The sequence below is a fragment of the Centruroides sculpturatus genome, unplaced genomic scaffold (assembly GCF_000671375.1).
Source record: "Centruroides sculpturatus isolate CEXI.00-Female unplaced genomic scaffold, Cexi_2.0 scaffold1161, whole genome shotgun sequence".
NCBI lineage: Eukaryota > Metazoa > Arthropoda > Arachnida > Scorpiones > Buthidae > Centruroides > Centruroides sculpturatus.
The window spans coordinates 110,337-127,568 of NW_019385327.1; the positions used below are offsets into that span (position 1 = coordinate 110,337).

At 25.6% G+C, this 17,232-nt stretch overlaps 1 protein-coding gene across 1 annotated transcript in view; it reads left to right on the forward strand.

Annotated features, from left to right (window-relative positions):
* Positions 1-17,232, forward strand: part of LOC111637698 — a gene marked incomplete at its 5' end in the record, with an annotated part of 154,134 nt that overhangs the window by 87,817 nt on the left and 49,085 nt on the right. Inside the window, 5 exons of the mRNA XM_023383267.1 lie at positions 2,068-2,117; positions 2,202-2,294; positions 5,867-6,006; positions 6,073-6,174; positions 11,495-11,650. Coding sequence (XP_023239035.1) covers positions 2,068-2,117; positions 2,202-2,294; positions 5,867-6,006; positions 6,073-6,174; positions 11,495-11,650 — 541 coding nt within the window. The remainder of the gene's footprint in view (positions 1-2,067; positions 2,118-2,201; positions 2,295-5,866; positions 6,007-6,072; positions 6,175-11,494; positions 11,651-17,232) is intronic.

Genomic DNA, 17,232 nt, shown 5'->3' on the forward strand with positions numbered 1-17,232 from the left:
CTTATTCATTTTGTAAATGTTTGTTTATCAAAAGCTTTTGGTTATATTTAAATTAAAAACATGCCTCTTTCAGTGTGTTCATTGCTGATATTTTATCTTATTTTTTTTTTTATATANTTTACATTTACTCAAATTAAAACATATTCATTTCATTTCTTTAAATATCATTATTCAAAATCTAAAACTTCAGAATGCTAAACATATTTAAAGGTAAATATGCTTACTATATGGCACATGGACTGTATAAGGTTCACTCTTCCTATTCTAGTCTTTTTGTGAAATTTCTTATATAAATGCTTCTAAAGAAGCTTATATACATTGAATTTGGCCAGATGAAACAATATATGTTGGATTGTTTTATTATTACTTTTTTGTACTGCAGGCACTAAGGGGGCCTTTTATCCACACCCAATGTGATGGCCAAATGATGAGGAATGTGGCTTAATATACCTGGAACAGACAATCTTGAAAAATGTCAGGTTTTTTAACTGCCTGAATTCAATCTTGAATCCCCAGTGTAATAGGCTGATCTCTTAACCACCTTGGCCATTCAGTCATTTTATATATGTTGGATTTCCTCTTCAATTGTATAATTATAATTAGCTTAAAGCCAAACAATCACTGTAATACATCAGGCTACTTTTCCATGATTATATTATAATTATTAAATTTAATAATTATAATTAAATGAATATTTATTAAATAATTTAGAATATTCTGGAAGAAAAGAATTGGTCCAGAGTGGGGCTCGAATCTAGTGACAAATTATTAAGTAATTGATTAAATATAATCATGGAAAAGTAGCCTGATGTAATACAGTGGTTGTTTGACTTTACAAATTTAATGTGAGGTTTGTTTATTAGCTTAAATATTTCATAATTTTTATTCTGCTCCTTCTTTTCCAATAAATGAAATTATTTGATTTTTGTTTCATACACGTTTTGTCTCTTTCATAACTAATGGTAGGAATTATTTATCCTTCTCAGCATGATGATATTACAATATTTTCAATGGGGCAAAACACAAGAAACAAATTTTTTAATCACTTATTGCATCTTAACTAATTCTTATATAACTACAAAAAGCAATTTCTTAACTGAAAGATAATGATTTAACATAATTATATTTTAACACTATTCATTATTTGATTCTAGGTCTCATCGATTATAAAATGCACTGTCTTCAACGGTCATTATTAAATTAAAATTGAGTGTACTAAAAGTCTATTAACTTATATTAGTATAAAATAATCCAAAAAATTACTTAGTTTTACTTTAAATTGTCAAAATACATAAATACAAAAAATTTATTTATGCTGCTCAGAACTATTTCTATGCTTTTTTGCATTTGTAATGTTTTTATTTCAATGCATTAAAATATAATTTTTTTAAAACCATTTTAATTGGCAAATACAATGCAAATTTTAGTTAATCTCAATTTATGTAATCAAACTTTGATTTAGGACTTTTGAAATTGGCAGTGAAACAAGTATGGCACTAGACAAAAGTATCTCAAACAGAATTATTTATAGTAATGCAGTCTGCAAGCAAGTTTGAGTTAGAAGTCTGAAAGATGCATAATATATTAATAATAATATTATTTTCTGTTCAAAATTTTATATTTAATAATTCACAAATACTGGAAGATTTTCTATTCAATATTTATGAGGAAGGTCATATTTCATGAGTATTTGTTGCTGCTATACAAAAGTGGTGCTATTTAATAGAGTATTGATATACAGTCAAACCTCAATACAGTAGACATAATTGAATTAATTGAATTGATAACAGAGAAATTATCAAAAGATATTAATTTTATGTTAAATGAAAAGAATGGTATAAAACTCAGGCAGGCTAGTGATATATAACAAATTGAATTATGGTAACTTGAACAGTAAGGAAAACTAAATATTGTTAAATCACTGTTAAACTATTGTTTGTTCTTATGATAAAATATACTTAATATCTTAAATATTAAAGCTTAATTATGTTTATTGCTTACATTTGTTTGAATAATTTTTTTGTATTTCATAATTATATCTTAAAAAAATTAATTGTTTTTCTATAGGTGTTTTGAAATATTATCTTAATTGTGATGATCCTAATCCCTTTGAAGATGTGAGTATGTTATAAACATTTATATGAAAAACTATAGGTTTAAGTTCATTTTAATTAAGAGAAATATATAAATTTTATTTTTAGTCTATTGAAGATGGAAAGAAAGCTGTTCATAATGTCCAAAACACTTTAGCTGCTGTTACAAAAATTGCTGTTACTTTTTATCCACAGAAAGAAGTGAGTTTCATTTTATTTTATTATATTGCTGAATTATTTACTACTCTCTTTAGAAAAATTGAGCTCCAAAAGGATATATATGTTTATAAAAAGGGGCCATTCATTAATTAAGTGTAAAATTTTTTAGCCATTTTTGACCTCCTCCATCTACTGATATACTTTTGGCAAACTCTTTCCCCTTTAATTGTGTGCACAATAATTCATGGATCCCCTGACATTGAAGAAATGTGTTTAAAAAAAGTCTTGCAAACATTTTTTGACACATTAATCATGTGAATGAACTATGTTTATAAAAATGAATTTTTATGCTGCTAATACCATTAAAATAAGTCTACTTAGACAATTCCTGACACCTCCCTCTTCACTGTGTACAATGATGTAATTTTGTGTTCTTGCCTTAAATGTCTATGTAGTTAATGGATGTCTCAAAATCTATAATGGATTACTTCTATTATTTAGTAAAATCAATGTAATAGGTGATGAAATTCATTCTCTATTTAGTAACAAAATATTGATCATATATCAATATATTAGACCCTCCTAGTGCTTGTAGGATAGAAAGTTTTAAAAAAATAACGTTTCACTATTGTTAATTTATAAAATGATGAAATATGATAATTGAATGACTATTCTGTTTTATGAGCTTACTTTTAATCCTTAAATATTTAATTATAAAATTACAATTTTAATATTATATTTTAATATATTAGTTGTTATATTTGTGAAAATAATAAATGAGCAAATCAAATAACATATTCACCTGAATATAAGTTAATCCCCAATTTTAGAATCTTTATTTTTTGAAGAAAATTAATAATAAAATATTGACTTATATTTGGATTCTAATTTTATTTGCCTACAAAAAATTAGCAATTTGCATTTTTGTAGACAATCCACAAATGATTAGACAAGAAGTTATACTACAGCTTCAAATGACACATGGAAAATCACTACCCCATTCTATCTCAAATACACTGCCTGACGGGAAAAGTGAAAGGTGTCATTACTTTAATTAAAGGTCTTTCACTTTTTCTGTCCACCTTTAATTATGACAAATATGTGTTTACTCCACCAAATCTGCAATTAAATTCCTCTTGATATCTATGTCCTCCCCACAGACTCTGTTTCTTCTGTTAGAAGTTTTTTTTTTTTTTAGAGTTCTCTTGCTTCCAATACCAAAACTGACCAACAAAACTCCAAAAACATTCAATTCAAATCTCTCCAAAATTCTAATGTTCTAAAACCAAAACGTTTATTTTATCAAACTTCTTAAAATTGTTTCTTATGTTACCATTCTTCTATTCTGCCTTCAATACTTTAAAATTTAAATTAAAAAATGCTTTAATTTACCTTATAACATTCTACAGGATTGCTTCTTTCTTGATTCTAACAATTGCTATCATGCTCTTTATCATCCTTGAACAGTACATCATCTGTTTTATCTAAGCTGTTGTTAACACATTTCTTAAAGCTCTTTATAATTGTGATCTCGCCAACAATCTTTTAAAATTCTACTATCATTCTAACTTTTACAAGAACATATGAAATTTTTTATTACTTTTTAATCTTTGCAATTGATTATGAAAATTAGTCATATTTTACATATATTCTGAAAGGGCATATCTACAATTTTATGACTGTCAAAAATGAAACTGAAACTTTTTTTTGTGTTTTCATTTGTCTTATTTATTTATAACTGTCTATAGCATTTTTTTAAAGTTTAAAACACAATCATGTAATTATAAATTTATATATTTGATAAAAGAAATTTACATTTTATAACGGAATAAATTTTAGAGTGAATTTTGAGCAATCTTTCCCCAATTTTTGATAATCATTCAATTAGTAAAGTCTTTTAGAAGTAATTTAAAAAAGTTCCCAAAATAAAATTTTATTAGAAGTTACTAAAACTGAATTCTGTTGAATACAATAAAAAAATCAGTGTTTGATTTAGTTGATTGTTTTTTGACAATCAGTTAATCAATTATTTACAATCTTGCCAAACACTTAATTCCCAGGCCTAGTTTGTGGTCTGCAGTATGACACATTAACTTAGCTGCTGTTTAACATTGCTAAACTATCAGTCCACTGAATTTTAGTGTCAGCTTAACCCTGTACAAGTCCTATAGACAGTTTTCAAAATTGAATAGAACTTTAATTGAACTGTAATATAAGTCAAAGGTTTGAATATAGGTTGAGAGCAAATTTTTTCTTTTTGCCCCCTTAGAGCTGAAGAAAACATTGACTAATATTTGAGTCAGTATGGTTTATTTTTATATTAAATAATAGAATTTTGCTATCATATTTTTCAACACTGAAAATTAGCTTAACACTAGACAAATTTTAAGCTTAATTGTTCTAAAATTACAGTAAGATAAACTCAAATTTTATTTCTAAGAGTATTGTAAAAATATTTTTTGTGGCTTCTTATCATTCTCAAAACCTTTAATTCTAAACAAATACGTATTCAAGAAGCAAAATAATGTACAGAATTACAGTGTTACCTCAGGATACAAACGCACCAGGATACGACATGAAATTTGAACATATTTTTGTTCCACAATGCGAACAAAAACTCACCATATGACAATACATTAGTTCACAGTGCCATTTTTTTATTCATTTCTGTTCATTGGTCTCAGTCCGCGTGTTTGCTTCGTCGTGGAAGGATCTCGCTCAATAAAGGAAATCTTGAGGTATTATTAGAAAGTGACTGATTTTATTGAAAAGAAACATCCCAAAAAGGTTTACACTAGCTGTATTGCTGCTCAGAATAATTACATTTGCCTAAGTAATTTTAGAAGCATTTTAAAAAGTAGGCAAAGCCAAACCCCTTTGGATAGATATGTTACCAAGTGACCTCTATCCAGTGAAAGTGCTGGTGTAAGTGAAGGAAAGAAAGCAAAAAGTAGTAAATAAAAATTAGAAAAGATTAAAAAATTAGTGTTGTTTTATATATATATATAAAACATTTTTTTAAACTTATTTTTAAGTTATTGTTACACCTCCACTGTCATCTATCCTCAAAGGTAAAGTGCAAATAAAACTACATTTTTTTTATCAATTATTATTCTGTTATAGTTATTTATACATTTACAACTACAAAATGCATTTTTCAGTGTTTTCCTTACTAAAGTTATTTTTTTTCAATGTTCTACTTAGCTTTAATTTGAGTGTGTTTTTCGTGTTGGAACAAATTATTTGGTTTTACATGTAAACGTATGGGGAAAAATGATTCATCTTACAACATTTTCATGATACGATCTCAGTTTCAGAACGGATTAATTTCATATCCTGAGATACTACTGTAAAAGTATTTTGAAATTATAGCTTTAGTTTCACTATAAAAGTTAAATTTTCCTTTTGTCTCAATAAAATTATACACATAGTACTAATTAAAACATTCATTATATAAATTGTTAAGAGTATAAAAAATAATAAAACTTTTTACCAAAAAAATACTTATAATTAGTAATATCAATTTGATTTTAGTAAATTTTTCTTGATTGAATTTGGATTATATTTCTTGAAAATACAAATGAAGTTTTATAAGATTCTTTATAATTCCCTAGGTAAGAGAAGTTTTAGATAGTTTGGCATTATTTTTGAATCGAACTGAAAAGATCTTGTCCGGTATGGATGTTCTGCTCAACTGTAACAAAATGCACAAGGAATATGAAACTGCTATGGGAGCTCTCTGCACTGGTGTTTTGTAAGTCAGTTATAAATTACTTAATATTTAATTCTGGTAATGATTTAATTAAAATATTTATTTCAGAGAGGGTACAGCTTTTATGTTAGTTTCAGCTGCTGGGGCTGGAATTCTGTTCACAGTTCTTATTTGGGTAGCTTCTCATACTTGGATCCATATTCGCAAAAAGTAAGATTCAGTTGTTTTTAAATAATCAAATCTCCATTATATAAATGTTTAAAACTTTAATTTAAATATCATTAAAATAAAATATTGCATGTTAATCATTCTTTTGTTTTTTTCTAAATTATGATTCCTCCTTTAATTCTTTGCAATTCTTTCTATTAAAAGATCTTTGAAGATAGAAATTTTTAATAAAATATTTTGGATACATTTATGTCATCTAAATACATATCTTGTAATTATTAAAAGATTGAATCATTTGAATCACAGTATGAATAAGTTATGCATATCATTCTAAATAAAATGATCAAAATGTTTATTTTTAAACACATTCTGACAGATTAACAGATAAATTAAAATGAAAGAATTTCAAAAAATTGCATGTTAAATATGCTCAGATTTACGAAATAAATAAATTATAAATTGTATTTATAAACACACAAATATTTTATAGTATAGATGTATACATACAGACATACATGCATACATACATACATATACAGGGTCTCCTGTAAAGATTATTGTAATAAATTTAAATTTGGATATACAGTAGAGCGTCGATTATCCGAAAGTCAGTCATCCGAAAGAATTCCAGTCGGCAAATTTTAATTTTTGCCAGTGCTGTGGCGCTGCAATCTTTGACTATGTCTTGGGCTACTCAAATATTTTGTTTTTGATACTAAATTAAGTTCTGAAGTATAATTTTTTATTGTTTTTATATTTTTCAATATATTTATTTTGTTTGTACAAAATAAAAAAATAATTTTTAACGATACAATAGTCTTCGTTAGGCTTAACATCGACGAAAATTCAACGTGAAGTGACATGTAACAGAGAAAAATTTCAACATGGGATAAATTAATATATTTTTTCGTACATAATCGGTTATCCAAAACATTGATCTTCCAAACAACCCCAGTCCCCAATTGATTCGGATAATTGATGCTATACTGTACTTACATCACATATATAGGAGGATATAATGATTAAAAATATACTATTGGCATATGGTAAAGAAATGAGTAACAATGGATTTATATATGAATTATTTTTGTATTATATTTCCATCTTTTTCTTAATAAAAAATAGTAAATTTCACTCAACACTATTTATGTGTTGTATACCATTTAGAATAAAGAAAATATTTACAAGAAATATTTAAAAGATCACTCTCTTGAATATAAATTTATACATAGCAGTACAAGTAACATTTACTTTCAAAGCATCCTGAAATGGCTGAAATTGAGACAAATTCATTATAAATCAATATGTTTGTCCTACGTAATACAATATTATAAATTGGGCCACTACATAAAATTCCTTGTTATTCATTTGTTTAACATATGTTAATATGGCCCTTTTTTCTCATTTATCCTATGCATTTGTTTTATAAGTTTGATCAATCTTTACAAAATATCCTGTATTTACTGGATATGAAGTTCTTAAATAATTTTAAATTGGTATAATTCAAAAGGAAATGGCCCAAAAATATCTAATAATTTAGCTGTTGAAATATATTAGAAAAAATAAATTAGCATCTGTACACCAAATTTATGTCAAGGAGACATTAATATATCTCATATTAATAACAGGTGAAAAATAAATAAATTAAGTTAAATTAACACAAAATCTAGAATTTCAAACTCAACCATGCCTTATTGAGGGTACCAATTAATAATTCTCAACTATTAAATAGTTTGAGAGACTAATATTTTCAGCCCAGTCTATAAAAAATTCTTAGCCAGTATATAAAAGCCTCTACTTTTCTTGCAAAATGTTTTATATCATATGAGAAAATGCAAAACAAGCTATCATTACACATTCATTTATATGTTGGAAGCAAAAAATAAGGGTTACGAATTATTCAAATAGCAGAAAATTATCAGTTTATTCAAGAAATGAAGTCTAATATCTATGGATATCTGATAAAAGATAAATAATATGCACAATACACTGTTGGAATTGCTAATATGCATATGATTCACAGATCACCTTAAGTTAATATACTCACAAGATTTAAACAAGCTAAGGAAATGATTTTGATAGATTTTTCCATGCTGGTGCAAACTGCCAGTTTTTTACTTGTAAAGATTAACATAAATATAATTTGAGTTTTTAATATATTCTGATAAGATGATATACAATTTATTTTAAATGTTTTGCTTAGAATCAAAATTACATTTATGGAAAAGCTTGTGTTCAAATATATAACAAGATCTGTAGAGTTTTACCATCCTCATTATCATTAAACTGTATTTTTGAATATATCAGGTGATACAAGATATTTAATGATGATAAATGCATGGTGTTTATATTTTTTTTACAAAATTTTGCCATGCTGAATCTTTAAAAATGTAATATTTTAAATGTAGTAAAGTTTCTATCAGACTTTTCTCAGATATTTCTTTATTTTTAACTGTAATAAGGTATTCTGTTACATCCATGATTTTATTCGCCATGAAATTTGTTATGTCAAGCTTTAAGTCATCTTGCCCAACCAATTGATAAATGAATCTAGACAATAAAGTTGTTTGTAGAAATATGTTTAAAAATGGAATGATAGATTTATATGGAGCATGAATTCTGAAAGAAAATTGTCCAAATTGTTTAATGCAAAAGTAGTAATATACATGGATATGTCAATAATTCAATAAAGACAAGAGTATATAAAAATACTTTTAAATGAAGTTTTCAGCATAACTTCTTGTCAATGAAGAAAGGAAACAGTTTGTATATATATTTAATTGTTAATAACAGGTTTTGTAAAGTTTATTTCCTGTCAACAATTAGAGTTTAACTAAACAAATCATATATTTATTTATTTTCATATACATCAGCAATTTTTATTTGAAAAACTTATCTCCATTTGAATTATGAATTTTTCATAATTAGTCAGTACCATGTATAAAGAAGAATGTTGACTAAACAGTCTTGCTCTTACTCTTACATGTTTGTCAATCTGCCATTTTCCATTAGTGTTTAATCCATTCTATATAATGGAATCAGATCTCCATTGCTTCACATATATAAAGGTTTACATTGTTAAATCTAGATGAACTTTTAAGTAAATATTTTAAATCTTATTTACACTATGTTTTGTCACTGTTGAATCTGTTTTCATTAAACCAATAACAGTATCACGTAATTATTTTTGAATTAAAAATGAATTTCTATCAATGTGACCTTTATACCTACTTAAAATCATTAGGAACTTTGAATATCCAGTATGTGTATAAGAAAATATATATAAAGGTGAGTCAAAAATTCAAAAGTTTAAGTGTTATTTATAGCATTGAATATATATTTTCTATATAAAAATTATAAGTTTGTCTTAAAACAAGTTTAATTGAATGTATTGGTGAAATTTTGATTTTTTTTTTCTATTAAATTCACTTCAGATTACATGATCCTCTCTTTGGTATTTTCAAGACAGTTTCTAGAAATCAGGTTACATTTTTAAGCAAGATTCATTCATTTTCTAGAATTTATTTTAATGTTTGTTATTTTTAACTGAATGTATTACAAAATATAAATATTAATAAAATCTATTATTTATCCATTTTTTTAATTATTACATTATTTTATTAAAGGACAAAAAATCTTTTATACTGAAGATTGCCTTATGAAATAAGATTATTTTGGTTTGTTAGGAAATTATTCCCAATAATATAACAGCTTTCATATAATGTAGGCAAATTCTAAAGCTTTTAAAACTATTAAATTGGCATTTACAGGAATATTATGATAAAGAAATATCCTAAATGTCAATATATTATTTACTGCAAGTAGATTTTAATTTTAGAAAATTAATTTATTAGGATATTTGAGATTTTTTCAAATGCTTTATCAAATAATTCTTCATAAAACAATAGCTTTTTGAAGTTTATTCTAATTATATAATTATTATTATATAAATATTGAATATAATTACAAGAATAGAATTCTAATAATGCATTATTCTCTATGTCTTTAGTCTTTGAAGTTATGTCTAATAAATGTAGCTTCAGTAACATGTTAAGTTGGTTCCAATATAATTTTATATCATGTTTAATTATTGAATATATCAATAAATTACATTTTACAGATTATTCGTATTTTAAAAATATATTAGTTTTCTCTGACCCAGATAGATTGAAAATCCCAATACATAACGTAACACCTAGTTGAGTTGTGTGTTGGGATATTTAATCTAGCAGAATGTATCTGCACTATAAGACTTCTGAATTTATAAAATTCTATCTAATATTTAAATTTGAGGAATATTTCACCTTGTTTTTCATATTTGTTTAAAGGAAAGAATAAATCTGAATGATAATTATTCTATAAGCAGTAATTTTTAATACATTATTTTATATATTAAAAGAATTCAACATTTAAATGAATTTTTTCTGTAATAATCTTACAAACTTCTGTTCAAATTTTTTTGGAATTTCATGAATTTAAATATCCTTACCGATAAGCTTTTATTGTATGTAATTTTATAGACTATTCCCATTCAGTTCATGAATGTTTGTTTGTTAAAACACTAAATAATTGTTTAAAAAATGAAAATACTTGACTCACCTCCTATATATATAATGTATGCATTTATTATTACATTAATAGTATGTTACTTGTTTGATAAACTTTTAATTATTGCATATAACGAATATTAAAATATATGTGTACATTTACTATTTACAAATTCATATTGACATCACTTATAATGATATAATAAACATTTGTGTACATTTATGTAATGCTTACAAAATGATTCAATTGCTGTTTTGCCTGTGTTTGAATTGAAAATATATCTTTATCTTAAAATTCCATTTGTATAAGATAATCCTTTAATAGCATGAGACTATGTAACTTTCCTTATCCTTTTCATTAATTTTTTTAATTATTAATTCTTTGTTATTTTCCTAAAGATATTTTCACATTCATAATTATCGAAAAGCTTGCAACTAAAGAATGTTTGTTATTTCTTAGCCTTAAAAGAATTTTTAAGGACATACTGAGAGGTGTGAAAATTTTCTACATAAGAGTAACAGTAAAGAAAATTTTAATCTTTGTATAAGAGATATGGCTAAACAGCATTGCATTTAACATATTTATCTATGAGTTACTCTTCATTTGAAATACATATTGCTTATCTTATAAACGTCAACAATACGTCAACTTTGCCCCTTTTCTTAATATTCTGATAATTTAAAATATTAGACACATTTATTCATGTACACAAGATACAGACCAACGAAAAAAAATCATTTAAAAAAACACAAACAAGATATAAATACGTGAATGTTTTGAAATAAAACAGAAACTTTGTATTGTGGTGGAGCAGGCGACCAGCAGAGCCAGTTGACGAGGAAGATCCATTTCTACCGTCCTCTGCCGTAGGCTCTAATTCCCGAAGAAATCGTGACACGTACAGCAGCATGGGGGCACGTCCTCGCTACAGCCACACCCCACCTCAAACTCCCCATTTCACAGCTTCACTGTAAGTTATAGTCTAGTCATTCTGTTTATTTTTAATTTTTTATTCCATTAGCATATAATTTATACACCACAATACATATTTTAGAATCACAATGTCTATATAAGACACTTTCAATTAGTATAATAATTTATTATTTTAAATTATAAAATATTTTTAAATATCTGAGTATCAAAAACTTTTNATTTTTATATTTAATAATTCACAAATACTGGAAGATTTTCTATTCAATATTTATGAGGAAGGTCATATTTCATGAGTATTTGTTGCTGCTATACAAAAGTGGTGCTATTTAATAGAGTATTGATATACAGTCAAACCTCAATACAGTAGACATAATTGAATTAATTGAATTGATAACAGAGAAATTATCAAAAGATATTAATTTTATGTTAAATGAAAAGAATGGTATAAAACTCAGGCAGGCTAGTGATATATAACAAATTGAATTATGTATCTATTGGTAACTTGAACAGTAAGGAAAACTAAATATTGTTAAATCACTGTTAAACTATTGTTTGTTCTTATGATAAAATATACTTAATATCTTAAATATTAAAGCTTAATTATGTTTATTGCTTACATTTGTTTGAATAATTTTTTTGTATTTCATAATTATATCTTAAAAAAATTAATTGTTTTTCTATAGGTGTTTTGAAATATTATCTTAATTGTGATGATCCTAATCCCTTTGAAGATGTGAGTATGTTATAAACATTTATATGAAAAACTATAGGTTTAAGTTCATTTTAATTAAGAGAAATATATAAATTTTATTTTTAGTCTATTGAAGATGGAAAGAAAGCTGTTCATAATGTCCAAAACACTTTAGCTGCTGTGACAAAAATTGCTGTTACTTTTTATCCACAGAAAGAAGTGAGTTTCATTTTATTTTATTATATTGCTGAATTATTTACTACTCTCTTTAGAAAAATTGAGCTCCAAAAGGATATATATGTTTATAAAAAGGGGCCATTCATTAATTAAGTGTAAAATTTTTTAGCCATTTTTGACCTCCTCCATCCACTGATATACTTTTGGCAAACTCTTTCCCCTTTAATTGTGTGCACAATAATTCATGGATCCCCTGACATTGAAGAAATGTGTTTAAAAAAAGTCTTGCAAACATTTTTTGACACATTAATCATGTGAATGAACTATGTTTATAAAAATGAATTTTTATGCTGCTAATACCATTAAAATAAGTCTACTTAGACAATTCCTGACACCTCCCTCTTCACTGTGTACAATGATGTAATTTTGTGTTCTTGCCTTAAATGTCTATGTAGTTAATGGATGTCTCAAAATCTATAATGGATTACTTCTATTATTTAGTAAAATCAATGTAATAGGTGATGAAATTCATTCTCTATTTAGTAACAAAATATTGATCATATATCAATATATTAGACCCTCCTAGTGCTTGTAGGATAGAAAGTTTTAAAAAAATAACGTTTCACTATTGTTAATTTATAAAATGATGAAATATGATAATTGAATGACTATTCTGTTTTATGAGCTTACTTTTAATCCTTAAATATTTAATTATAAAATTACAATTTTAATATTATATTTTAATATATTAGTTGTTATATTTGTGAAAATAATAAATGAGCAAATCAAATAACATATTCACCTGAATATAAGTTAATCCCCAATTTTAGAATCTTTATTTTTTGAAGAAAATTAATAATAAAATATTGACTTATATTTGGATTCTAATTTTATTTGCCTACAAAAAATTAGCAATTTGCATTTTTGTAGACAATCCACAAATGATTAGACAAGAAGTTATACTACAGCTTCAAATGACACATGGAAAATCACTACCCCATTCTATCTCAAATACACTGCCTGACGGGAAAAGTGAAAGGTGTCATTACTTTAATTAAAGGTCTTTCACTTTTTCTGTCCACCTTTAATTATGACAAATATGTGTTTACTCCACCAAATCTGCAATTAAATTCCTCTTGATATCTATGTCCTCCCCACAGACTCTGTTTCTTCTGTTAGAAGTTTTTTTTTTTTTTAGAGTTCTCTTGCTTCCAATACCAAAACTGACCAACAAAACTCCAAAAACATTCAATTCAAATCTCTCCAAAATTCTAATGTTCTAAAACCAAAACGTTTATTTTATCAAACTTCTTAAAATTGTTTCTTATGTTACCATTCTTCTATTCTGCCTTCAATACTTTAAAATTTAAATTAAAAAATGCTTTAATTTACCTTATAACATTCTACAGGATTGCTTCTTTCTTGATTCTAACAATTGCTATCATGCTCTTTATCATCCTTGAACAGTACATCATCTGTTTTATCTAAGCTGTTGTTAACACATTTCTTAAAGCTCTTTATAATTGTGATCTCGCCAACAATCTTTTAAAATTCTACTATCATTCTAACTTTTACAAGAACATATGAAATTACAAGAACATATGATTTTATTACTTTTTAATCTTTGCAATTGATTATGAAAATTAGTCATATTTTACATATATTCTGAAAGGGCATATCTACAATTTTATGACTGTCAAAAATGAAACTGAAACTTTTTTTTGTGTTTTCATTTGTCTTATTTATTTATAACTGTCTATAGCATTTTTTTAAAGTTTAAAACACAATCATGTAATTATAAATTTATATATTTGATAAAAGAAATTTACATTTTATAACGGAATAAATTTTAGAGTGAATTTTGAGCAATCTTTCCCCAATTTTTGATAATCATTCAATTAGTAAAGTCTTTTAGAAGTAATTTAAAAAAGTTCCCAAAATAAAATTTTATTAGAAGTTACTAAAACTGAATTCTGTTGAATACAATAAAAAAATCAGTGTTTGATTTAGTTGATTGTTTTTTGACAATCAGTTAATCAATTATTTACAATCTTGCCAAACACTTAATTCCCAGGCCTAGTTTGTGGTCTGCAGTATGACACATTAACTTAGCTGCTGTTTAACATTGCTAAACTATCAGTCCACTGAATTTTAGTGTCAGCTTAACCCTGTACAAGTCCTATAGACAGTTTTCAAAATTGAATAGAACTTTAATTGAACTGTAATATAAGTCAAAGGTTTGAATATAGGTTGAGAGCAAATTTTTTCTTTTTGCCCCCTTAGAGCTGAAGAAAACATTGACTAATATTTGAGTCAGTATGGTTTATTTTTATATTAAATAATAGAATTTTGCTATCATATTTTTCAACACTGAAAATTAGCTTAACACTAGACAAATTTTAAGCTTAATTGTTCTAAAATTACAGTAAGATAAACTCAAATTTTATTTCTAAGAGTATTGTAAAAATATTTTTTGTGGCTTCTTATCATTCTCAAAACCTTTAATTCTAAACAAATACGTATTCAAGAAGCAAAATAATGTACAGAATTACAGTGTTACCTCAGGATACAAACGCACCAGGATACGACATGAAATTTGAACATATTTTTGTTCCACAATGCGAACAAAAACTCACCATATGACAATACATTAGTTCACAGTGCCATTTTTTTATTCATTTCTGTTCATTGGTCTCAGTCCGCGTGTTTGCTTCGTCGTGGAAGGATCTCGCTCAATAAAGGAAATCTTGAGGTATTATTAGAAAGTGACTGATTTTATTGAAAAGAAACATCCCAAAAAGGTTTACACTAGCTGTATTGCTGCTCAGAATAATTACATTTGCCTAAGTAATTTTAGAAGCATTTTAAAAAGTAGGCAAAGCCAAACCCCTTTGGATAGATATGTTACCAAGTGACCTCTATCCAGTGAAAGTGCTGGTGTAAGTGAAGGAAAGAAAGCAAAAAGTAGTAAATAAAAATTAGAAAAGATTAAAAAATTAGTGTTGTTTTATATATATATATAAAACATTTTTTTAAACTTATTTTTAAGTTATTGTTACACCTCCACTGTCATCTATCCTCAAAGGTAAAGTGCAAATAAAACTACATTTTTTTTATCAATTATTATTCTGTTATAGTTATTTATACATTTACAACTACAAAATGCATTTTTCAGTGTTTTCCTTACTAAAGTTATTTTTTTTCAATGTTCTACTTAGCTTTAATTTGAGTGTGTTTTTCGTGTTGGAACAAATTATTTGGTTTTACATGTAAACGTATGGGGAAAAATGATTCATCTTACAACATTTTCATGATACGATCTCAGTTTCAGAACGGATTAATTTCATATCCTGAGATACTACTGTAAAAGTATTTTGAAATTATAGCTTTAGTTTCACTATAAAAGTTAAATTTTCCTTTTGTCTCAATAAAATTATACACATAGTACTAATTAAAACATTCATTATATAAATTGTTAAGAGTATAAAAAATAATAAAACTTTTTACCAAAAAAATACTTATAATTAGTAATATCAATTTGATTTTAGTAAATTTTTCTTGATTGAATTTGGATTATATTTCTTGAAAATACAAATGAAGTTTTATAAGATTCTTTATAATTCCCTAGGTAAGAGAAGTTTTAGATAGTTTGGCATTATTTTTGAATCGAACTGAAAAGATCTTGTCCGGTATGGATGTTCTGCTCAACTGTAACAAAATGCACAAGGAATATGAAACTGCTATGGGAGCTCTCTGCACTGGTGTTTTGTAAGTCAGTTATAAATTACTTAATATTTAATTCTGGTAATGATTTAATTAAAATATTTATTTCAGAGAGGGTACAGCTTTTATGTTAGTTTCAGCTGCTGGGGCTGGAATTCTGTTCACAGTTCTTATTTGGGTAGCTTCTCATACTTGGATCCATATTCGCAAAAAGTAAGATTCAGTTGTTTTTAAATAATCAAATCTCCATTATATAAATGTTTAAAACTTTAATTTAAATATCATTAAAATAAAATATTGCATGTTAATCATTCTTTTGTTTTTTTCTAAATTATGATTCCTCCTTTAATTCTTTGCAATTCTTTCTATTAAAAGATCTTTGAAGATAGAAATTTTTAATAAAATATTTTGGATACATTTATGTCATCTAAATACATATCTTGTAATTATTAAAAGATTGAATCATTTGAATCACAGTATGAATAAGTTATGCATATCATTCTAAATAAAATGATCAAAATGTTTATTTTTAAACACATTCTGACAGATTAACAGATAAATTAAAATGAAAGAATTTCAAAAAATTGCATGTTAAATATGCTCAGATTTACGAAATAAATAAATTATAAATTGTATTTATAAACACACAAATATTTTATAGTATAGATGTATACATACAGACATACATGCATACATACATACATATACAGGGTCTCCTGTAAAGATTATTGTAATAAATTTAAATTTGGATATACAGTAGAGCGTCGATTATCCGAAAGTCAGTCATCCGAAAGAATTCCAGTCGGCAAATTTTAATTTTTGCCAGTGCTGTGGCGCTGCAATCTTTGACTATGTCTTGGGCTACTCAAATATTTTGTTTTTGATACTAAATTAAGTTCTGAAGTATAATTTTTTATTGTTTTTATATTTTTCAATATATTTATTTTGTTTGTACAAAATAAAAAAATAATTTTTAACGATACAATAGTCTTCGTTAGGCTTAACATCGACGAAAATTCAACGCGAAG